Here is a 25,927-nt window from a genome sequence, read left to right on the forward strand (position 1 = left end):
ATTTTGTGCTCAAGTCACTTAAATAATGGACATATAAAGAAATATCACCATTTCATAGTATGCAATAGAAATTTGCATAGCATAAAAACAGCAAAAGATATTCAGTTCTCAAAAAAGAACATTTTTACTTAGTCTGCAGACTTTCAATTAGAAGCTGAAAATTCCCATTTTAGAAAATTTTAGATACTCTAATGGTGAATTATCAACAATAATAGGAATTCTAACCAGTTTCGCCAAGTCAGACTAGGAAGGATTAAAATGAGTAAGAACCCTTTACTTATATCAGATCTCCTCACCTTCAATTGAATCGTCGCAGTGATACTCCTGCATTCTTGTCATGCTATCGATAGCTTTAAGAGGAAGCTCTCTCTTTGTATCCACAAGTGATGTTCTCCTTTCCTGCTCCTCTCCAAATATGTTGTTATTGTTGTTCACTTGAGTCCCATTGGTCCTTGTTAATTTTTGAAGCTCGACCTTCAGTTCTGTAATCTAGAAAAAAAGAATTTTTATCAAGAGATAGGATTACTGTAAACAAATTAGGTTATTAAATAAAGAAGTGAAATTCTTATTATAACTTTACCATCCCTTTGCAAGACATTAGATAGCTTGTTTTGAGGGGGAAAAAATAAACTGTCATAGCCTACAAACTACTTTCCTTAATCCTGAATTGAAAATCCACTTGCTACTGCCAGGAGATTTGCCAATTGTTGGCTACAAAAACTTTACACAACTAACTCTTCTGGATGAATAGCTAAACAGGACTGACTGTAGTTGTGGAATAATTTATGATTCAGAAGATCCCGTTCTCCTACCTAAAGGATCATAAAATCTTACAGCACAGATGGAGGCCATTTGGCCCTTCATGCCTGTGCCAGTTCTTTGAATGATCATCCGACTCCCCTGCTCTTTCCCCATAGCCCTGCAAATTTTTCCATTTTAAGTATATATCCAATTCCTTCTTGAAAGTTACTATTGAATCTGCTTCCACCAACCTTTCAGGCAGTGCATTCCATATCATGACAACTCGCTGCGTAAAAAAATTTCTTCTCTTATGCCCTCTAGTTATTTTGACAATTATCTTAAATCTGTGTCCTCTGGTTCCCGACCCACCCGCCAATGGAAACAGTTTCTTCTTATTTAACCTATCAAAACCACTCATAGTTTTGAACACGTCTATCAAATCTCCCTTTAACCATTTCTGCTCTAAGGAGAACAATCCCAGAATCTCTGGTCTCGCCACATAACTAAAGTCCCTCATCCCTGGCATCATTCTGGTAAATCTCCTCTGCACGCTCTCCAAGGCCTTGCTATCTTTCCTGAAGTGTGGACTGAAGGAAGCTACATGGTGACCAGGATAAAAAATATCTATACTTGCTAAAATCTTTATTCAACTACATCTATATTAAGTATTGTTCATTTACCGGATATAATACCGCTGGTAGAGTAAATTTAATAAAACAAATAAAATCTGTAACACGTAATTTATCAATTACTAGAAAATGTTAAACAGTAAAAGCCACGTTGCATTTCATTCTTTAATGTTGACATTAAACCTGTTTCAATCCAGAGAGAAGAAAATCTACTGAAAATTTTCAACTGACCAAACAATGTACTTCAGGAAAGTATCCCACAAAGCAGTGGGATATGTTTATTTCCGCTGCAGTAACTTTTGTTCCTTCTTTCAGTGAGACAGCTAATTTAGTGTTAAATCATGTTTACTTTTGTACTGTCTTTTTGTACTGAGGACTTAAGCCCAATAGGAACTAGGGCAAAAATGCATAAACTCATGGACTTCTCCAGCTTTCAGAGAGGAAGATTTCATCTATGGCCCTAGAAGTGAATGATAATGTTCTAAACTTACTTATCTCACTTCTTATTACATCTACTTAAAATTTCACCAACCTTTGGAAAAAGGTTGGAAACATCAGTGTTTGTATAATGCTGACTTACTTATTCAGTACTTTTTAAGTGCAGACTAACAGCCTCTTTGATGCCAAGGAATTAAAAACACACACTTGTTTTTACTGAGTGATATCACAATTTCATAGTCAAAATCATATTCAACAAAAATAAAATCTTTAGCATATCCAAAATTAGATACAGGACAAGTTAAGTGACCTGAAGATAGGAGAGCACTTGGGAAATACTGGCCATACCCTAATTATGTTCACATTGAAAAGAAAAAGAGGAGTCCAAGATAAAAGTGTTGGACTGGTAATCAGCTAATTTCAATGCTATGAAAGGAGTCCTAGTACAGATTAATTGGTTGTAAAAAAACAATAGATCAAACAGCAGTGGGAAATATTTAAATATGTGATGGATACGGTATAGGTTAAATGCAGTCCCACTAGGAGAAAGGTGGCACATCAAAAGCAGGGATTTCATGAATAAATAGAAAGGTTGTGGGGAAATAAGATTTAAAAAGGAAGCACATGATAAATACGGGAAATAACACAGAAAAAAATTAAGAAATATGAATGGTTTAGAGAGTGAGAAAAAAAAAATTAGGAAGACGAAGGTGGAGTAAGAAAGAACACTGCCAGTCAACATAAAGGAAAATAACAAGGATTTTATTCGGACATAAGATGTAATGGGATAATTAAAGAAAGGGTGGGATTACTTAGAGATGATGGTGATTATCTTGTACTTGAGAGAGAGGGAATGGTAGAGATACTTAGTAAGTATTTTGCCTCAGTTTTAACAAAGGAAGGTAAAAGTAAGACTGCAGCAGTACTTGAGAGATATGAATGGGCAACTACTGGAGATAAACAAACAAAAGGGCACTATAGTAAGAAGATAATAGGAATAAAAATAGAAAAGTCACCATGCTCAAATGCTATGAATTCCAAAATACGGAAGGAGACTGGGGAGGAGATAATGGAGACACTAATCAAAATTTTCCAAACATCTTTGGAAATGGAAATTGGGAAATTCTTCAAAAAAAAGGAAAGTTTAAGCCAGGAAATTAAAGAAAAATTAGTCTTAGCTCTTGGCAAACCTCCCTGATAATCCACTCATCCTTGTGGCGGGCACATCCAAAATGCGCAGTGCCTGACCTGAACTAGCCTGGATTTATGGGTCCAGGTTATTAGCATGCCCCCGTGCGTAGCCCTATCCTGCCAGGGGCCAGCACCCAGAAAATCAGGGGTGGAAAGCTAGCTGCTGATGCAGCCCTTCGAGGCTTCCAACAGTGGTAATGGCTGCCGACTGTGGGATCTTCTAGCTGATGTGCAAGTACAGAGGCACTCCAGTCTAGAGAATCCAATGTGTTCTGATGGGGGAAAAAGGCCACTTACTTTATAGGCCTCTTTGGTCTTGCTGCCTGCCCCATTAAGACCCTCTAATCAGAGGGGGCCCAGCTGCAAGAGCTACCAACAGCTTTGTTGGGTGTCCTTCCAAATGTGTGCCGAACTGACATTCCTAGAGAAAAATGAGGCAGGAGGCACCATTAGCACCCCCCGCCTGTACCTCACTTGCATGCAGTTCCAATTCCCGTGCCTGTTGTACGCACAGACAATTTGTTCCCCTTAGGGAAGCTCCAGAAATGCCAGGGCGATATAAAGGGAGTGCATCACCAGGGTTAAAGGTCTCATGCTCTTTTTCCTCTCTTTTTAACCTGGGAACTAATTCTCCTGAGGCACACAGGAGAAGAATTTTGGGGGTCTAGAGCCCATAATACAGAATACATTTAGTGAACACTAAGAAGTGCTGTGAAATTTATGATTTAAAAACTCAAAGTATGTACCAAAATTTAACAACAAATTTTTGATTTCTTTGAATTATTTCAAGGAGAATTTTTTTTAAATTGCTAGTTTAAGAAATTAACGCTGTGGTACTTCTTACCCTGCTCTGAAGTTTCTGAACTTCTGCTGCATGTGCTTTTTCAACTTCTTCAAATTTCTTTTTTTCAACATCTTGATGCTTAACAAATTCTATTTCCCTGAAAAATACAAGTTTCCATAAAGTTTTCAGGTTCAGTGAGTTGTTCTCTCAGCTTACTGTTCATAAGATTGCATATTTTATTTAATTTCTTACTTCTGCTGGTAATCTTTAATAAGTTTCTTGGCTTTGTTGTATTTCTTCTCTAAGGCCTGATACTGGCTCTGGGTCTCTTTCAGATGTTCGTTGACAGTATGACACAAGGTCTGTGCCTCAATCCAGTAGCTCTCCAGTTTCAACATCCTTTCTTTGTTCTCTTCAATGTTCTGTTGGAGTTGTGTTTTTTCCAGTTCCCACTGAACCTTCTCATTCTCTGCTAATTGGAGCTGGGAAGTAGAGGCAAATAATTTCAACAAAAATCAGAACTTAACTTATCAAACCCATTCATAAATTTTATTTTCAATCTGGATTTGAAAAGAAAATACATTTTTAAAAAATGCCCTAATTTGTTGATGATGTGGAGATTTGTTGAGATTAACTTAAATGCAGAAGATCTCCTAGCATACAGCTCAGGAACAGCATAGGTAGAGACTTGGGAGTAGGTCAACTGCTCATCCCCTCCGTTGCAGGTGTTTAGTTGGGGTGCTTTGAAAGGGATGCAAGATGCAAGGAAAAATTAGAGGGTAACATACTATTTAAAATAGTTTCTTTTTAATTCATTCATGGGATGTGGGCATCGCTAGCAAGGCCAGCATTTATTGCACATACCTAACTGCCACATACCTATCTGACCTTATGGTGGTAGTGAGCAGCCTTCTTGAACCGCTGCAGTCTGTGTGGTGATGGTTCTCCCACAGTGCTGTTAGGTAGAGAGTTCCAGGATTTTGACCCAGCGACGAAGGAACAGCGATATATTCCCAAGTCAGGATGGTGTGTGACTTGGAGGGGAACGTGCAGGTGGTAGTGTTCCCATGCACCTGCTGCCCTTGCCCTTCTAGGTGGTAGAGGTCACGGGTTTGGGAGTTGCTGTCAAAGAAGCCTTGGCGAGTTGCTGCAGTGCAACTTGTAGATGGTACACACTGCAGCCACAGTGCGCCGGTCGTGGAGGGAGTGAATGTTTAGGGTGGTGGATGGGGTGTCAATCAAGTGGGCTGCTTTGTCCTGGATGGTGTAGAGCTTCTCGAGTGTTGTTGGAGCTGCACTCATCCAGGTAAGTTTAGAGTATTCCATCACACTCCTGACTTGCGCCTTGTAGATGGTGGAAAGGCTTTGGGGAGCCAGGAGGTGAGTCACTCGCCGCAGAATACCCAGCCTCTGACCTGCTCTTGTACCCACAGTATTTATGTGGCTGGTTCAGTTTTGTTCTGGTCAATGGTGACCCCCAGGATGTTGATGGTGGGGGATTCGGCGATGGTAATGCCGTTGAATGTCAAGGGGAGGTGGTTACACTCTCTCTTGTTGGAGATAGTCATTGCCTGGCACTTGTCTGGCACAAATGTTACATGCCACTTATCAGCGTAAGCCTGGATGTTGTCCAGGTCTTGCTGCATGCGGGCACGGACTGCTTCATTATCTGAGGGGTTGCAAATGGAACTGAACACTGTGCAATCATCAGGGAACATCCCCATATCTGACCTTATGATGATTGGAGGGAAGGTCATTGATGAAGCAGCTGAAGATGGTTGGGCCGAGGACACTGCCTTGAGGAACTCCTGCAGCAATGTCCTGGGGCTGAGATGATTGGCCTCCAACAACCACTACCATCTTTCTTTGTGCTAGGTATGACTCCAGCCACTGGAGAGTTTTCCCCGATTCCCACTGACTTCAATTTTACTAGGGCTCCTTGATGCCACACTCAGTCAAGTGCAGTCATTCTCACCTCACCTCTGGAATTCAGCTCTTTTGTCCAAGTTTGGACCAAGGCTGTAATAAGGTCTGGAGCAGAGTGGTCCTGGTGGAACCCAAACTGAGCATCGGTGAGCAGGTTATTAAGTGAGTAAGTGCCGCTTGATAGCACTGTCGACGACACCTTCCATCACTTTGCTGATGATTGAGAGTAGGCTGATGGGGCGGTAATTGGCCGGATTGGATTTGTCCTGCTTTTTGTGGACAGGACATACCTGGGCAATTTTCCACTTTGTCGGGTAGATGACAGTGTTGTAGCTGTACCGGAGCAGCTTGGCTAGAGGCGCAGCTAGTCCTGGAGCACAAGTCTTCAGCACTACAGCCGGGATGTTGTCGGGGCCCAAAGCCTTTGCTGTATCCAGTGCACTCAGCCGTTTCTTGATATCACGTGGAGTGAATCGAATTGGCTGAAGACTGGCTTCTGTGATGGTGGGGATTTCGGGAGGAGGCTGAGATGGATCATCCATTCGGCACTTCTGGCTGAAGATGGTTGCAAACGCTTCAGCCTTGTCTTTTGCACTCATGGGCTGGGCTCTGCCATCATTGAGGCTGGGGATGTTCACGGAACCTCCTCCTCCCGTTAGTTGTTTAATTGTCCACCACCATTCATGACTGGATGCGACAAGACTGCAGAGCTTTGATCTGATCCGTTGGCTGTGGGATTGCTTAGGTCTGTCTATAGCAAGCTGCTTCCGCTGTTTAGCATGCAGTCCTATGTTGTAGCTTCACAGGTTGGCACCTCATTTTTAGGTACGCCTGGTGATGGACATTGAAGTTCACCACCCAGAGTACATTTTGTGTCCTTGCTACCCTCAGTGCTTCCTCCCAGTGGTGCTCAACATGGAGGAGTATTGATTCATCAGATGAGGGAGGGCGGTAGGTGGTAATCAGCAGGAGGTTTCCTTGCCCATGTTTGACCTGATGCCATGAGATTTCATGGGGTCCAGAGTCAATATTTAGGACTCCCAGAGCCACTCCCTCCTGCCTGTATACCACTGTGCCGCCACCTGTGGTGGGTCTGTTCTGCCGGTGGGACAGAACATGTCCAGGGATGGTGATGAAGAAGTCTGGGGCATTGGCTGATTCTGTGAGTATAGCTAGGTCAGGCTGTTGCTTGACTAGTCTGTGGGACAGCTCTCCCAATTTTGGCACAAATTCCAGATGTTAGCGAGGAGGACTTTGCAGGGTCGACTGGGCTTAGTTTGCCCTTGCCTTTCTCGTGTCCGGTGCCTAGTGGTCCGTATGGTTTTATTCTCATGACTTTTTGTAGCGGGACTGTACAACTGAGTGGCTTGCAAGGCCATTTCAGAGGGCAGTTAAGAATCAACCATATTGCTGTGGGTGTGGAGTCACTTATAGGCCAGACTAGGTAAGGACGGCAGGTTTCCTTCCCTAAAGGACATTCGTGAACCAGATGGGTGTTTATGGTCACCATTATTGATACTAGCTTTTTATTCCAGATTTTATTTAATTAACTGAATTTAAATTCCCTAGCTACTGTGTTGGGATTTGAACTTATGACTCCGGATTATTAGCCCAGGCCTCTGGAGTACTAGTCCAGTAACATAACCACTATGCTACCGTACGCAGACATGACGATAATTAAAATAGTGACATTTTTCCCTGATATGAAACAGTTCTATTAAAATATTTTTCTGGTCAAAACTTGTACTCAAAGAAGAGAAAATTAGTTAGGAAATGGTATGCTTTTTCATTTCAGGAACCAGTGCAAACTGCAAAGTAAAGCTGTCTATTCTACCCCAACTCCAACTTAAGAACTGCCCAACTGCAGCATTTCTGTTCCCATACCAGCTAGCTTTGTAGCTTCCTTGAGTGATAATCACAGAAATTTACAGCACAGATGCAGCCATTCAGCAATCCAAAACTAATCCCACTGCCCTGGTCCTTCCCCAGAGCCCTCTGCTTCAAATAGTTATCCACTTTCTCTTAAAGGAAGCAATGATTATGTGTCACCTAGTTCCTGTAGCAAAGTATTCCATGCTCCAAGAACTTTCTGTGTAAACAAATTTCTCTTATGCTCTTTCCTCAATTTCTTAGTGGTTATTTTAAGTTAATGCAAATTAGGGGCAGCTTTGTAATGCAAGTCCATGCCCACATGAAACTGGTTTGAGAACAGCCAAACTTAATAGGATCATTACAGTGAGTAAAGGAAGAAGATCTTCATCACATCAATCTGGGTTAGACTTGAACACAGATCCCTGAAAAGAAATAACAGCTTGCTAACCCCTTGTGCCATCCAGTCCCCACATATTTACAACTATAAGTAGCTAGATACAAACTATGTGGTAGACCAAATGATCTGTACCTTTAAAAGGTATTCTACTACTTAAATCAATGTAAAGTGTATTTAATTATTAATAATCCATATAATTCTGACAATCAACGACTCAAACAAACTATTTTATTTGCTTAGGTAACTCCAATGAACAATTTTGCAATTCTTGCTGCAATACTGAAAAGAGAAACAAACAATAACACCTTGCATTTTAACGTAGAAAAATATTCCCAAGATGCTTCACAGAGTCATAAAGAAAAAATGGATGCCAAAGAAGCAGATATTAGGAGAAGTGATCAAAATCTCAGTCAAAGAGGTGGGTTTCAAGCGAAGTCTTAAATGAAGAGAGGGAGCTGGAGAGGTGGAGGGGTTTAGGGAGGGAATTGAGGGACTTGAACACTATGATGAGAGTTTTAAATTGGGGATCCAGGAGTCAATGTAGGTCAGGGAGGACAGCTGTGATGAATGACCGGGGCTTGGTCATGGGCTGCAGAGTTTTAGATGAGCTGAAGTTTTCGGAGGGGGGAAGGATGGGTCATCTGTCAGGGGAGTATTGGAGTAATCGATTCAGAAGGCAAAAATAAAATGGATGAAGGGCTCAGCAAGAGATGGGCTGAGGTAGGGACAGAGGCAGTCTTTGAGATAGAGAGGATATTAGGGTAAATTTTAACCCCACGAACAGGTGGGTTGGGGGTGGGTGGAAGGTAAAAATTGTAAAAAAAACCTAAAACCCGACCCCAACTCGCCTCCAACCTGCCCACTTCCGGTTTTAACAGAGGCGGGACGAGGGGCAGGCAACCAACCCGCTCTCAGGAGACGGGTCGGTCAGTGAAAGCTTTTAAGGAGGATTAGGGGCCTCCATTTTGACAGCTTTTTTATTTTTAAATTCCTGGGCCATCTGTTTCATGCCACATAAGAGGAGGCGAGAAGGCCCGGCTCAGCAGGTAAGTGTCTTTGTTGCACTGCATGTGGGCCAGGAGGAGCAGGAATGCTCCCCCCAGGCTCAACAAGCCTACCTGCCGCGATCCCACACACGTGATTGACCGACCCCCCTCCATGTCCGACCACCCCCCCCACCCCCCGAAGGCCCCCAACCACAAACCCCCCCAGTGACTCACCCCCACCCAATCTAAGACTTACCTGCTGGCATCTGCTCCCTGGCTCTTCTCCCGTCCGACTGACAGCCAGCCTGTCAATCTTTAAAAATTAAAAGACGTCCTTACGTCAAAACCATAAGGACGACCAGGAAAACCGTACTTCTGGGTTTCATAGAAACACAGAAAATAGGAGCAAGAGTAGGCCATTCGGCCCTTCGGGCCTGCTCTGCCATTCAAAATGATCATGGCTGATCGTCTAACTCAGTACCCTGTTCCCTTTTTCCCCATATTCCTTGATCCCTTTAGCATTTAGAAATATATCTATCTCCTTCTTGAATACATCTAATGACTTGGCCTCCACTGCCTTCTGTGGTAGAGAATTCCACAGGTTCACCACCCTCTGAGTGAAGAAATTTCTCATCATCTAAGTTCTAAATGGCATACCCCGTATCCTGAGACGGTGACTCCTGGTGCTGGACTCCCCAACCATTGGGAACATCCTCCCTGCATCTAGTCTGTCGAGTCCTGTTAAAATTTTATATGTTTCGATGAGATCACCTCTCATTCTTGTAAACTCTAGTGAATATAGGCCTAGTCGACCCAACCTCTCCTCATAAGTCAGTCCTGCCATCCCAGGAATCAGTCTGGTAAACCTTCGTTGCACTCCCTCCATGGCAAGGACATTCTTCCTCAGATAAGGAGACCAAAACTGCACACAATACTCCAGATGTGGTCTTACCAAGGCCCTGTATAACTGCAGTAAGACATCCCTGCTCCTGTACTCAAATCCTCTTGCAATGAAGGCCAACATACCATTCGCTTTCCTAACAGCTTCCCATCAGGATCCCTCCATCCCCCCCACCAATCTCCCATTTAAATTTACCCCAGGAGTCGGAAGCTCAGCTTGGGGTCTGGTTCAGTCTGAGATAGTGGTCAGGCAGGGGGTGGGGTCAGTGCTGAGGATACAGAGTTTGTGGCAGGGGCCAAAGGCAATGGCTTTGGTCTTCCTAATGTTCAGCTGGGTGGAATTGTCAGACAAACAATCCAAAAGCACAGAGGCAATGAAGAAGTTGAAAGAGATGGTGGAGAAGCAGAACTGGGTGTCATTAGCGTATTTGTGGAAGCTGACCCCATTTCTGCTGATGATGTCACCAAGAGGCAGCATTTAGATGAGGAAAAGAAGAGGGTCAAGAATGGGTCCTTGTAGTAATGCCAAGGTGACAGTGCGAGGTTGGGACGAGAAGCCATCGCTAGCGAGGCTTTGACTATGATCGGATAGGTAAGCGTGAAACTAAGCGAGGGTAGTCCCACAAGGCTGGACAATGGAGGCGAGGCGTTGGAGGAGGATGGTGTGCTCAATTCTGTCAATGGTTGCAGAGAGGTTGAAGAAGATGAGGCGCATGTTGCTCGTGACTTTGGTTAGGGTTGTTTTGGTGATGATTGAGGGGTGAATACCTAGCAGGAGGGATTCAAACAGGGAGCTGAGGGACAGATAGCCACAGAGCTGGGAGGCGACAACATGTTCAAGACTTGGGAGAAAGGGAGGTTGGGGATGGGGTGCTAGTTTGCAAGGACAGAGGGGTCGAGGGTGGTTTCTATGGGATGATGATGAGTTTGGAAAGGGAGAGGGGCCAAGGATGAATTCTTGGACACGGAGTCAAACGCTTGCCGTTTAGTAAAGATTAAATGCTACATATTCGCATAAGAAAATCACAAAAGGATGCTTTGCTGCAGAAGATACACACATTACAGCTCAACCTTCCAGATGTCTCCCTTCCTTAACTCACGTAGCCATGATTTTACCCCATTTATACAGTTTCTAGCTGCACTACTCCATAGGCATCTGCATTCCATAAACCTTTACCCACTTTTGGTACCAGTCCACATCAAGATGTCCCTAGGCCTGCTAAATATGTTTGGGCTAGCAAGGCATAAAAAAGGATCTGCGTCTCCAGTTGGGGTGATAAAGTGAAGCCAAATGTAAACATGTACCAGCTGACCTTAAAGAATGTAGTAACCTTTGTACAGATACATTTTCAGCCTTGTTGCAGACTTTCAAAATTTTACATTTTTTAACTGTAGAAATAATCTAAAATGAAATATAGTATTAGAATATGAGTAATTATTTTGTGTAAAATGGTTTCCCTCATCATTTCTCAATCTTGATCTCTTAGCACTAGGATAGAGGTAATGATTGTGGTGGGGGGGGTGGGGGGCTTGGTTCGGTGCATAAGGGGATAAGTGGGGAAACAGCAGAGCGAGCTGAATGGATGGTCTCTATCTAGATGATGAAGAAATCCATGAGCTTCTCACACTTGTTATAGAGATGAGGGTGAATGGACCTCAGGGAGAGATTTAAGAAGATAGTTGGTGGTGGAGAAAATGAGCCTGGAGCTAATTGTGCAAATATGGTACAGGTTTTATAGGCAAGAAAGAAAAAGACTAAATTTCCACCCATATTCATTGTTACCAACGACTTCAGAAGCAAAATGAATTTGGTTTTCATTTTCCTTCATTATGTGAAGCTGCCTAATTAATAGTTTGGGAGAAGGTGGAGCTTCCAGTTTAACCTTTCAGTCTATTGACTGCTTTAAATTACTGAATACTTGTTAGCTATACTTGTTACAATACACAGTTACTAATTCTTATGATTACAACTATCAACTTTTTCATTTGAATTTATAGCCATGTCTGGTATAGACTAATTTATGACTCAAGTTATAAAAAAACACACGAATCCCAAATTATTGTTAACTCAGATCCAAAATTGTAATTTCTGTTAACTCTAGTATAAACTACTCTACTTCATTTAGTTTTTAAAAGCTTGATTTAAATTAAATTTAGATACATAAAACTGAAGTCTTGCCAATGTCAACACCCAACTGTTTTACCAATACCTTTTACTTCTATAAGGGGAGAAACTGTACCTGAACAAGGCCAAAAAGCACTAATTTCCGGATGCTGTCTCCCATGCCCCAAGGGCACCTGAAATACGTCCGATGCAATGTTGGGTCAGGCGGTATTCAGGCATCCCTGGTAGCCACCTAAAACAGTCCCCTTGCATATGTTAATGAGGAACCTAATGTCTGCTTCAGGACCTATCCTGGAAATTTGTTAGGACTGAGCAGACTACATGCCGGGCACTTTGCACTCAGGTTTTTAGGTTCTTCAGTGGCCTAACCAGCGATCTTTGAAGGGACCACTTTTAAACTTACCTTTCATGTGGAGTGAGGGGAAGCAAAAATGTTCCCCCAGGGTCCACAGTATTACTGCGGGCAGTAGTCTTCGACCCGTTGTCCTTTCCCCACACCAGGACTTACCAGTGGACTGCTGCTGGCTTGGCAGCCAGCGAAAATTGGTCCTCTTCAAACCGGCGAGCTGCCCCTGGATGCCCGTTTGGTGGCCACAGCTCACTGGAAATACAGTGAATAGGCCCGAGGCCCAATTTTGGTTGAGGCTGGGGCCTCAGGCTTTTGTGACCTTTCTGCTTCCGGAAACGGGCCAAATTGGATTTCTAAGCCCAATGTTGCAATTAGTATAGGGGCATAGGAATATACAGGTTGGGAAAATACCACTTTGCACTATATGGTCAGCTTTAGAGTTCAAAAACAAGAACTCTGACTGCACTTTGAATAATCGTCAATTTTAATTTCTAATAAGCAAATCAATTTTAAGTAATTAACAAGCAGATTAAATGGAACACCCTTTCATATGAATGCGAAGAAAAAAAATGTTTAGGTCAATTTACATTTAAATGAGATCCATTAAAACAGCTTCTTACTATGTTCCTCAAAAATGGAGACTATTCATAGATTGTTCATAGTTTATTTACAAAAAAAGAGATTTCTCTGTAGCATTATTATACATTGATCCTTTGCATTCTGCTCTTCAGTCTTGTTTGCTTCACTGTTTTAAAATTAAAATACTGAACTGACCAAGTTATTTAATTAAGTGTCTAGTGAGAAAAATAAGGATAAAAATGCAGTATTTGATGCCCACTGTATCCTAAAGTGGAGAAAAATGTAAACAAATATCAGAGTAATTCATTTCATAGCACCTTACCTTAGTTTTCAGTTTCTGAATTTCAGCTTCAGTAACAGAATGCTTAATCTGTAGCTAGATGGACCAAAAAAAATTGGTCAGACAGCAATTCTGCAAAGCTTAAACAGCCTCTGACAAAAATGCCTTATTCAACAGTTAAAGCCATTCTAACACTACTGCAGTGCAGTATGTTGTAAATTCAAAGGTACAGCCTCTGTGATGACTCACAATACCAGTCTTATTAAAGCCATTACATTCCTAATGCTTCTCTCCTCAGGCATTCTCTTTTTGTTAAATTAGGAGTATGAATGGTCATGTCAAGTCAAAATTAATGCTGTAGCACTATTAGGACCTGATACTTCTAAGTTTGTAACTTTTTCTCGAATAAACGTTGAACAGCCCCAACTGCAGTCACTGAGTCAACTCTCACTGCTCCAAAAGCAGGTATCTAAAGTACACAATATATTACACACATCATTTTCTGGAACCATTCTGCAGTGAAGGAAATCAATTATTATACACAGAATTTATGAAATGACATTTTTTAAACTTAAAACTATTAAACAAAAATAAAGCTCACCTTTAGATGTAGAAGTCATCATTCTTCAAATAAAGGCTATACTCCACATACCATGGATAAAATCATGCAATAGAATAAAAAACTAGAGTGGTACCTAACTATTTGAGGAATTTTTCATCCAAAACCAGTGTGACCTTCCTTTGCCACATCCCTTACGAATGTGCCCTCAGGTTCAGTTAATATAACTAAAATAGGAATACCAGCGTAACTTTCAGAGATAAAACCATTTAGTCTCATTTACCTTATGATGGAAACTCTTTTACTGCTAGGACTTTATTAATTTTAAATTCAAACTGTTCCTTAGTACAAGCTGGCAATCATTTAATTAGTAATCAATAGATATATAATTGAAACATAATTAAAATCCCGAATGCTAATATTTTAAGTTGAATATGTCAAGAAACAGTCACTTTAAACTAATGGCCATGGTAAAGGTAAGAGATCCCCCAATACTGAAATGGAGACTACAATTTATGTTGCAATAGAATTTTATATATTTTTAAAAAAACAATAAATTCAAAATCCTCAAAGCAAAAACTCATATTACAACTAAACAGTTGAAAGAATCTAAATGCCAACAATTTTGAGCATTTATACATGAAGTCATGTCGAAGCCTGTGGATATATGAACACCTGATAACAAAATAGGTGAGCACACCTGAGAAAATCCACAGCTAATATTCTTGCAAACTGTAGAAATACAGCATGTTGAGTATACCTTACTTTGAAGAATGTTTATTACTACACCTAAAGGTGAATCATCTCCATTTCTTCTTTGTTAATTGTACTCCAGATATCAACTTTCACACAATCATATTTCCCACAAAGGAATGGGGTCCATTTTCCTTGGTTTAAAGGACAAAGTTAAGCTCAGCTCTGCCAAACTGCATGACTTCTTGCAGTCGGACCTAAGCAGTCATGCTTGGTAACGGTGTGTAAATTACTTCAAGTTATTTTGGGAGCTATCTTCGGAGTACCTCTTGTCTGAAACTAGCTCAGGTATCTGTTACTGAACTGGATTGCAGGAGGTCTTGATGTTATTAGTAAATCTCTGGACATGCTAGCTGACAATGAAACAGAATGTTGTCGATTAATAATCTAAATGTTGTTTGGACATCAGGGTGTGCAGAGGCTTGCTCTCATAGTACAAAACGTTTTGGAGTGATTGTCCACATGTAACAGAAAACTCTCAACTGAACACAATGTAATTGATCATTTCAGATCTATGGGGGAGAGAATTGTATCAAAACTTCCTCAGCCAAAAAAAAAGGAATCAGATAGGAACTTTGCATGTGGGAATGAAATGCTCTGTTCTCATGCCAGAAGTAGTCCAAGTGGCTCCACCACTAAGGCAAGGGGCTGACTACGTAGCCAACCGTCATTGGTAAAAAATGCTTTATAACTAAGTTAGAAGATTTGATTAAAATATTGCAAATGCAAACAACATATAATTATTTAAAAAGAGCAAAAGCCTCAGGCTACATTAAGCACCAATGAATTGTAGCTTCAAAGACAACCACATCACCAGAGATAGTATAATGGACTACCTCACAGTGGTTGCTGTGGGCTCCTCCCTGAATGCAAGTAGAATCATAGGAAATTTACTGCACAGAAGGAGGTCATTCAGCCCATCGTGTCCGTGCCGGCTGAGAAACGAGCCACCCAGCCGAATCCCACTTTCCCACATTTGGTCCGTAGCCCTGCAGGTCACAGCTCTTCAGGTGCACATCCAGGTACTTTTTAAATGAGTTGAGGGTTTCTGCCTCTACCATTTTTTTCCTAATTTCCGCTCTAATCCTTCTACCAATCACTTTAAATCTATGCCCCCTGGTAATTGACCCCTCCGCTAAATGAAATAGGTCCTTCCTATCCACTCTAACCAGGCCCCTCATAATTTTGTACACCTCAATCAAATCATCCCTCAGCCTCCTCTGTTCCAAGGAAAACAACCCCAGCCTATCCAATCTGTCATCACAGCTAAAATTCTCCAGTCTTGGCAACATCCTCGTAAATCTCCTTTGCACCTTCTCTACTGCAATTACATCCTTCCTGTATTGTGGTGACCAGCACTGTGCGCAGTACTCAAGCTGTGGCCGAAACAGTGTTTTAGACAGTTCCAGCATAACATCCCTGCTTTTATATTCTATGCCCGCTAATTTTTTTTTTATTCGTTCATGGGATGTGGGCGTCGCTGGCAAGGCCAGCATTTATTGCCCATCCCTAATTGCCTTTGAGAAGGTGGTGGTGAGACGCCTTCTCGAACCGCTGCAGTCCGTGTGGTGAAGGTTCTCCCATAGTGCTGTTAGGAAGTGCGTTCCAGGATTTTGACCCAGCGACGATGAAGTAACGGCGATATATTTCCAAGTCGGGATGGTATGTGACTTGGAGGGGAAGGTGCAGGTGGTGTTCCCATGTGCCTGCTGTCCTTGTCCTTCTAGGTGGTAGGTGTCGCGGGTTTGGGAGCTGCTGTCGAAGAAGCCCTGGCGAGTTGCTGCAGTGCATCCTGTGGATGGTACACACTGCAGCCACAGTGCGCTGATGGTGAAGGGAGTGAATGTTTAGGGTGGTGGATGGGGTGCCAATCAAGCGGGCTGCTTTGTCCTGGATGGTATCGAGCTTCTTGACTGTAGTTGGAGCTGCACTCATCCAGGCAAGTGGAGAGTATTCCATCACACTCCTGACTTGTGCCTTGTAGATGGTGGAAAGGCTTTGGGGAGTCAGGAAGTGAGTCACTCGTCGCAGAATATCCAGCGTCTGACCTGCTCTTGTAGCCACAGTATTTATGTGGCTGGTCCAGTTAAGTTTCTGGTCAATGGTGACCCCCAGGATGTTGATGGTGGGGGATTCGGTGATGGTAATGCCGTTGAATGTCAAGGGGAGGTGGTTAGACTCTCTCTTGTTAGAGATGGTCATTGCCTGGCACTTGTCTGGCACGAATGTCACTTGCCACTTATCAGCCCAAGCCTGGATGTTGTCCAGGTCTTGCTGCATGCGGGCACAGACTGCTTCATTATCTGAGGGGTTGCAAATGGAACTGAACACTGTGCAATCATCAGCGAACATCCCCATTTCTGACCTTATGATGGAGGGAAGGTCATTGATGAAGCAGTTGAAGATGGTTGGGCCTAGGACACTGCCCTGAGGAACTCCTGCAGCAATGTCCTGGGGCTGAGATGATTGGCCTCCAACAACCACTACCATCTTCCTTTGTGCTAGGTATGACTCCAGCCACTGGAGAGTTTTCCCTGAATCCCACTGACTTACTAGGGCTCCTTGGTGCCACACTCCGTCAAATGCTGCCTTGATGTCAAGGGCAGTCACTCTCACCATACCTCTGGAATTCAGCTCTTTTGTCCATGTTTGGACCAAGGTTGTAATGAGGTCTGGAGCCGAGTGGTCCTGGCGGAACCCAAACTGAGCATCGGTGAGCAGGTTATTGGTGAGTAAGTGCCGCTTTACAGCACTGTCGACAACACCTTCCATCACTTTGCTGATGATTGAGAGTAGGCTGATGGGGCGGTAATTGGCCGGATTGGATTTGTCCTGCTTTTTGTGGACAGGACATACCTGGACAATTTTCCACATTGTCGGGTAGATGCCAGTGTTGTAGCTGTACTGGAACAGTTTGGCTAGAGGCGTAGCTAGTTCTGGAGCACAAATCTTCAGCACTACAGCCGGGATGTTGTCAGGGCCCATAGCCTTTGCTGTATCCAGTGCACTCAGCCGTTTCTTGCTATCACGTGGAATGAATCGAATTGGCTGAAGACTGGCTTCTGTGATGGTGGGGATATCGGGAGGAGGCCGAGATGGATCATCAACTCGGCACTTCTGGCTGAAGATGGTTGTCTTTTGCACTCACGTGCTGGACTCCGCCATCATTGAGGATGGGGATGTTTGCAGAGCCTCCTCCTCCCGTTAGTTGTTTAATTGTCCACCACCATTCATGACTGGATGTGGCAGGACTGCAGAGCTTTGATCTGATCCGTTGGTTGTGGAATTGCTTAGCTCTGTCTGTAGCATGTTGCTTCCGCTGTTTAGCATGCATGTAGTCCTGAGTTGTAGCTTCACCAGGTTGGCACCTCATTTTTAGGTACGCCTGGTGATGCTCCTGGTATGCTCTTCTACACTCCTCATTGAACCACGGTTGATCCCCTGGCTTGTTGGTAATGGTAGAGTGAGGAATATGCCGGGCCATGAGGTCACAGATTGTGCTGGAATTCAATTCTGCTGCTGCTGATGGCCCACAGCGCCTCATGGATGCCCAGTTTTGAGCTGCTAGATCTGTTCTGAATCTTTCCCATTTAGCACGGTGGTAGTGCCACACAACACGTTGGATGGTGTCCTCAGTGCGAAGACGGGACTTTGTCTCTACGAGGACTGGGGGTGGTCACTCCTCCTAATACTGTCATGGACAGATGCATCTGCGACAGGTAGATTGGTGAGGACGAGGTCAAGTAGGTTCTTCCCTCGTGTTGGTTCGCTCACACCTGCCGCAGGCCCAGTCTGGCAGCTATGCCGTTCAGGACTTGGCCAGTTCGGTCAGTAGCGGTGCTACCGAGCCACTCTTGGTGATGGACATTGAAGTCCACCACCCAGAGTACATTCTGTGTCCTTGCTACCCTCAGTGCTTCCTCAAAGTGGTGTTCAACATGGAGGAGGACTGACTCATCAGCTGAGGGAGAGCAGTCGGTGGTAATCAGCAGGAGGTTTCCTTGCCCATGTTTGAGCTGACGCCATGAGTTTTCTTGGGGTCCGGAGTCAATGTTGAGGACTCCCAGGGCCACTCCCTCCTGACTGTATATCACTGTACTGCCACCTCTGGTCGGTCTGTCCTGCCGGTGGGACAGGACATACCCAGGGACAGTGATGGAAGAATCTGGGACGTTGGCTGAAAAGTATGATTCTGTGAATATGCCTATGTCAGGCTGTTGTTTGACTAGTCTGTGGGACAGCTCTCCCAAAGTTGGCACAAGTCCCCAGATGTTCGTGAGGAGGACTTTACAGGGTCGACTGGGCTTGGTTTGCCTTTGTCGTATCCGGTGCCTAGTGGTCCGATGCCGGGTGCTCAGTCCGGTTTTATTCTTTTTATGACTTTTTTTTTTAAAAGAGAGATTTTACAACTGAGTGGCTTGCTAAGCCATTTCAGAGGGCAATTAAGAATCAACGACATTGCTGTGGGTCTGGAGTCACATAGAGGCCAGACCGGGTAAGGGCGGCAGGTTTCCTTCCCTAAAGGACATTAGTGAACCAGATTGGTTTTTACGACAATCTGGTAGTTTCATGGCCACCATTACTGATACTAGTTTTTTTTAAATTCCAGATTTTATTTCATTGATTGAATTTAAATTCCCCAGCTGCCGTGACGGGATTTGAACTCATGACTCTGGATTATTAGTCCAGGCCTCTGGATTACTTGTCCAGTAACATAACCACTATGCTACCGTAATAAAGGAAAGCATTCCATATGCCTCCTTAACCAACTTATCTACCTGTCCTGCTACCTTCAGGGATCTGTGGACATGCACTCCAAGGCCCTTCACTTCCTCTACACCTCTCAGTATCCTCCCATTTATTGTGTATTCCCTTGCCTTGTTTGCTCTCCCCAAATGCATTACCTCATACTTCTCCGGATTGAACTCCATTTACCACTTTTCTGCCCATCTGACCAGTCCATTGATATCTTCCTGCAGTCTACAGCTTTCCTCCTCACTATCAACCACACGGCCTATCTTTGTGTCATCCACAAATTTCTTAATCATGCCCCCTACGTTTAAGTCCAAATCGTTAATGTAAATCACAAAAAGCAAAGGACCTAGTACCGAGCCCTACGACATCCCACTGGAAACAGCCTTCCAGTCGCAAATACACCCATCGACCATTACCCCTTGCTTCCTGCCACTGGGCTAATTTTGGATCCAATTTGCCACATTCCCTTGGATCCCATGGGCGTTTACTTTGTTGACCAATCTGCCATGTGGGACCTTGTCAAAAGCCTTGCTAAAATCCATGTAGACTACATCAACTGCACTACTTTCATTGATCCTCCTAATCAACTCCTCGAAAAATTTAATCAAGTTGGTCAGATACGACTTCCCCTTAACAAATCCGTGCTGACTGTCCTTGATTCGTCCGTGCCTTTCTAAGTGACAGTTTATCCTGTCCCTCAGGATTGAATCCAATAATTTGCCCACCACCGAGGTTAGGCTGACTGGCCTGTAATTACTCGGTCTATCCTTCGCTCCTTTTTTAAACAATGGTACAACGTTAGCAGTCCTCCAATCCTCCAGCACTATACCTGTATCCAGTGAAGTTTGGAAGATGATTGTTAAAGCCTCCGCTATCTCCTCCCTTGCTTCTTTTAACAGCCTGGGATACATTTATAGATAGCTTTTTGGCAACCAAAGGTATTAAGGGATATGGGCCAAAGGCAGGTACATGGAGCTCGATCACAGATCAGCCATGATCTTATCAAATGGCAGAGCAGGCACGAGGGGCTGAAAGGCCTAATCCTGTTCCTATGTTCCTATTTCATCCGGCCCTGGTGATTTATCCACTTTCAAAGATGCTAATCCCCTTAATACTTCCTCTCTCACTATGTTTATCCATTCAATATTTCACACTTCTCCTCCTTAACTTAAATCCCTGCATCATCCCACTCCTTTGTGAAGACAGATGCAAAGTATTCATTAAGAACCATACCCACAAGTATTCAACGTTGATGAATAAATCATGTGGGATCAAAGTTTAGTAATTCACTTTTGCTGCAATCAATCCACTGAAGAGACTGATGATGAAGTCTTGAAGTGAATGATCTAACCTCAAACCAAATGTGGATCCGTTGCAATGATAAGATAAATCAACTGAAACAGAGAGATGAATGAACTGATGCAGAGGAGAATCTAGGAATTGGTTTGTCTCCCTCGTCAGTTTAGTGCTTCATAATCTGTACATTTGAAATCAGTCATCTTGGCATTACTGAGCCTCGAGAACCAATTTCTTTGAAACTCACTTGGAAATGCTGACAGAATTTGTAGACTTATTACTGTTGCTCGATTTTAAAAAAATATATATTTGTATCATGTTCCAAATTTTTTTCAAGAGAAAAAATGATTTGCAGACTAAAAAGTTATGATTTAACTCAAGGCACCAAAGCCACAGACAAAATGTTTCATTCAACTGATGCCAACTGTCACACAGCAAACTAAAATTCTGCTTTTTATGGAGAGATTGAAAGTGGGAACAAAACACCTGCAATGCAATATTATTTGCAAAGCTTACTTTTCCCTTGATGCCAATTGCAGGAGTAAATTGACAATCCTGCAATTGGCATCAAGGAAAAGTAAGCTTTGCAAATAATATTGCATTGTAAGTGTTTTGTTCCCACTTTCAATGAAGATGACCACTTGGGGAAATTCTTATAAAACATGACAAGGAATGGTCAAGTTGGTTAGGTCAAATAGATTTCAGCTGAGAAATAACTTGAAGGGACAGATATCCTTCTATTTCTCTAGTTGAATAACATACCATACATGTGATATGTGTGTACAAGATAATGATGCTTTGACAATAAGTTTCTTATAATCTTTTGTGATTGACTTTTCGCCTCTATACCTTTGAAATGCTTACATTCATGTGAAACATATGGTGCTTCTACAATTAGTGACAGTACTGTTTAGGCAGTAATGCAGCAAGACCATTATGATAGGTTTAGCACTAGTTCTGGAAGCATCAGGGCCAAGAATCCAATAGTAAAAATATCCATATTACTGCTTTGTTACATGCGTACTAAACATAATCTTGGGGAAAAACCAAGAGGCATTTTAGACATATTCCAAACCGTAGCCCCAGGTTTTGAAAATGTAAAGAACATGCTTGATCGTAAAATCACAGATCAAACATTTATGACCATTTAAGGCTGTAGCAATCAGATATGCATGTATATCAGCACCATTTTCAACAGCAGCATAAAGGGCAATGCATAAAATTTAAATATAGTAAAGTGTTGTGCAGTTACTGAGATGCAAAGCAACTGTTTACAACCAGGCATGAAAAGTACACATAATTCCCTACAAAGATGAGCATACACAGTATTATTCCTTATGATAAATATTTAAAAAGTAAAGACAATACAAGAAAGGTCTTGATACACATTCACGTGCACTTGTTTCCAACTCTGACGTATCCAAATCCCCACTACATACAAATGTTCCCCATGATTCAATTCTTTCATCATTGCATAAAGTTGATTCTTTTCTGCAAATCTTTCTGTACGTTGAGAAGCTGAATGTAACAAGCTTCTATTGAAATTACTATAAAAATATTTTTGAAAAACATTCATGTTTTTCAGCAAGCCTTTGTTAAGATAATTACTTCAAAGTTTTACTTTCATACTATTTTACTCAATTTCTTCATGTTTGACTACTTTTTGATCGGCTGACTATATAAACATATTCCTGGTTACCTCTTTGAATTTGTGAGCAATCTTGCTGGCGTCCACCTCTGTAGGAGAAAGCATATCATCGGTTTCAGGCAGGTCAAACACTTCAATCGCCATTTCGCCACCAGTGAGAACTGAGCCCATTTCGTCATCTTCCTCATCAGTGGCATATTCTCCTGTCTTAACATCAAATTATATTTTTGCAAATATAAATACTAAACAGTTATACATATATAAAATACTTTGAATTTATAAAAAGGCTTTGGGATGGCAACAGAATGCACATTTGTCTAGCTGTGAAGGTAGGTGTGCAATAATTATAGACTCTAATTAGTGTAGTGTAATTAGTCTCAATCTGAAATCTTCTATCTTGGTTTTAGGCCTCTAAGTGACATTTCAAAGAAGGAATGAATGGAGAATAATAGGATTAAAAAATTACAACTATATCACTATTGTGGCAAAGATAGTATTGAATAACTGTTGCACCCTTCTTCCAGTTGTCAAGCTTCTTTTTGTATTAAGTGGCCACTATAACAGCTGAAAAGCATTTGTAGTGATATGTACACAAAATAGACACTGCAAAAGTAAAGAGACAAAACAAAAACTTAAACCACAGATTGCAAACTATATTTTTCCTCAAAATATTAAATAATTTCATATAAATACATATATATATATATAAAATCCAAAAGCAAAGCATCATATTTGAAAATTTACACAATAATTACTACTATCCAAGAACTCATAAGAGCACAGCATACCTATATATTTGAGTATGTTCATTTACGGCATGCCTATGAATTTGTATATATTTTAAGTCTAAAGTGCTGGACTTCTAAAAGTCTGCATAGGGAGATTTTTGAAGATTTCATTTTTTGCACAGTGCAATTTTAACAGCTTAATCTTCATCTGTATGATGACTACCTCATTATTGGAGCTCTCATAATTTTCTGTGATTTACTAACTGAAAATGTCGTTCAACCTCTGGAGTTCTATTATTTTGCATTGGGGAGAGTTATAGAACAAAGAGATCTAGGAGTACAGGTTCATAGCTCCTTGAAAGTGGAGTCACAGGTGGATAGGGTGGTGAAGAAGGCATTCAGCATGCTTGGTTTCATTGGTCAGAACATTGAATACAGGAGTTGGGATGTCTTGTTGAAGTTGTACAAGACATTAGTAAGGCCACACTTGGAATACTGCGTACAGTTCTGGTCACCCTATTATAGAAAGGATATTATTAAACTAGAAAGAGTGCAGGAAAGATTTACTGGGATGCTACCGGGACTTGATGGTTTGACTTATAGGGAGAGGTTGGATAGGCTGAGACTTTTTTCCCTGGAGAGTAGTTGGTTTCGGGGTGATCTTATAGAAGTCTATAAAATAATGAGGGGCATAAATAAGGTCGATAGTCAAAATCTTTTCCCAAAGGTAGGGGAGTCTATAACGAGGGGGCATAGATTTAAGGTGAGAGGGGAGAGATACAAAAGGGTCCAGAGGGGCAATTTTTTCACTCAAAGGGTGGTGAGTGTCTGGAACGAGCTGCCAGAGGCAGTAGTAGAGGTGGGTACAATTTTGTCTTTTAAAAAGCATTTGGACAGTTACATGGGTAAGATGGGTATAGAGGGATATGGGCCAAGTGCAGGCAATTGGGACTAGCTTAGTGGTATAAACTGGGTGACATGGACATGTTGGGCCGAAGGGCCTGTTTCCATGTTGTAAACTTCTATGATTCTATTATTATTCTAAATCAGAATCTAGCAGTTTACTTGCTATGGCACTTTTTTGCTCCGATTAAGATCCTTTCAGAAAAACACCATTCCTTCATAAGGATTATTATTTCTCTTCCTTCACAAGGAATATGTACTCCCAGGGAAAGAATAGTTTACATTTATGAATAAAGCAATTCCTTGTTGTACAAGGTGGTCTTTCTACAAATATACATCAGGATTTAATGAAACTGCCAGAGAATATGTTAACTGGATGTTCTTAACTCAAAATGACCATCTTATGTAAATGCATACAAACATTTAAAAATGATACTCTTTCTCCACTGCCTCAGCCTCCTGCCCAAGCTCCAAGACCTATCCATGCAAAGCAGAGCTCGACCAACACTAAAGGAGATGTAGCCTTTCCATCCTCCATAGCATGAACAAAACCGATAAATAACCTACAGCACTTATATGGTAGTTTTCCATTTACAGACAAAATATGAGGCTACAGTGCAATATATAGGAGCTATCAAACATCATCCATGACCACTGGACATGCATGTTGCATCTGGCACTCAAGTTCATAAATCATTTTTGTAAACAATAAATTAAAGTTTACTTTCATGTGCATTTATTTGTATAGCTAAGGCTCTGTGGAGTATTTACTCCACAAAGTTTTAAAACAATCTTATACGACCTCTATTTACTTTGAATCATGAACCTTCCCATGCATTGCAAATTGTATCTTCACTAGTGATTTGCATTTTGTGAGACATAAATCAGGAACTTGTAAAAGAAATCCTTGCAAAGTCATTACTTGGTTTATTTTGACATTTTACTACATCTGCTGTTTGTTCATTATCTAATCAGGTTCATGATTAAATATATTTTAGCATGGTTAAATCTGCTGGTCAGTTAACTGCAAAATTAAAGATATTTCTATTCTCTAAACATATACAATAATCAAATAATGCTTATGAAAACTATATCAAGATTCCACTGCAGCAAAAAAAGATAGTTTTATTGCTAAAATGATCTTTAGTGAAATAGCCTAGGCTTTCCGCCTCTGCTGATTTTTATGCAAATCACATTATAATGAGAGAAATATGGCTTTAACAGTGTTCCCCACATTTGCTTAGCTGTAAAATTGGATACAGGGACTGCCTATTAAGCCTGTGTCCAGCACTTAAAGGTCAATGGAAGGGCCTTGGGGCTTCACTTGAAAAGGAGCCTGTGCAAGCACCATCACAGTGCAACACCTATCAAGAAGTGTCAATACTTTTTGCAGAGAAAAAAAATTGTTAAGACAGCTTAGCAGCTGCCTCTTTCTCCCATTGCGGCCTGCCACAGCAAGTCTCCACCCCCAGAATTTTTCATCTGCCTATACTTTTTCAAATTGTGTTTAATCTTTTTACTTTATAAAGACGTCCAAATAATTTAATTGCACTGTAGCTAGTATCACATGCAATATTATACACAATAAAAGCTCAAATAAATTGAATCTTTTAAATATTTCTGGAAGTTACTTGTTTCAGAATTATTAGAAATATATAACTTACACAATAGTCCCACTCACATCAACTTCCTCAACAATATTAATATTTTTTCTTGTTAAAAATACTCAAAAGTAGCTTCAATTTGTCCTTATTTGGAACATTAAAGCAATATTGTACATCATAGTATCATGAAGAACAAATCCTTATTTTGTCCACACATTTCCCCATAATTGGATGCAAATGACAAATTTGTGAAAAATAACTTACATGCTACAATCATAGAATCTTACAGCACAGAAGGAGGCCATATGGCCCATCATGCCTGTGCCGGCTCTTTGAAAGAGCTATTCAATTAGTCCCATTCCCTGCTCTTTTCTCATAGCCCTGCAATTTTTTCCTTTCTAAGTTTTTATCCAATTCCCTTTGAAAGTTACTGTTGAATCTGCTTCCACCACCCTTTCAGGTAGTGTAGTCCAGATCATAACAA

The 25,927-nt window shown here is 41.7% G+C and overlaps 1 protein-coding gene across 8 annotated transcripts in view; it reads right to left on the reverse strand.

Annotated features, from left to right (window-relative positions):
* ppp1r9a (protein phosphatase 1, regulatory subunit 9A) overlaps nucleotides 1–25,927 on the reverse strand; it is a 371,465-nt gene that overhangs the window by 90,757 nt on the left and 254,781 nt on the right. For 5 of the 8 annotated variants that reach the window (XM_068004352.1, XM_068004329.1, XM_068004361.1 and 2 more), the window contains 5 exons: nucleotides 22,260–22,415; nucleotides 13,240–13,293; nucleotides 4,036–4,265; nucleotides 3,844–3,940; nucleotides 297–489 (listed from right to left, as the gene is read on the reverse strand). In XM_068004352.1, the coding sequence (XP_067860453.1) occupies nucleotides 297–489; nucleotides 3,844–3,940; nucleotides 4,036–4,265; nucleotides 13,240–13,293; nucleotides 22,260–22,415 (730 nt within the window). The remainder of the gene's footprint in view (nucleotides 1–296; nucleotides 490–3,843; nucleotides 3,941–4,035; nucleotides 4,266–13,239; nucleotides 13,294–22,259; nucleotides 22,416–25,927) is intronic. The other 3 variants (XM_068004343.1, XM_068004369.1, XM_068004378.1) reach the window with 3 other exon arrangements.

Source organism: Heptranchias perlo, chromosome 2, assembly GCF_035084215.1.
Source record: "Heptranchias perlo isolate sHepPer1 chromosome 2, sHepPer1.hap1, whole genome shotgun sequence".
Taxonomy (NCBI): domain Eukaryota; kingdom Metazoa; phylum Chordata; class Chondrichthyes; order Hexanchiformes; family Hexanchidae; genus Heptranchias; species Heptranchias perlo.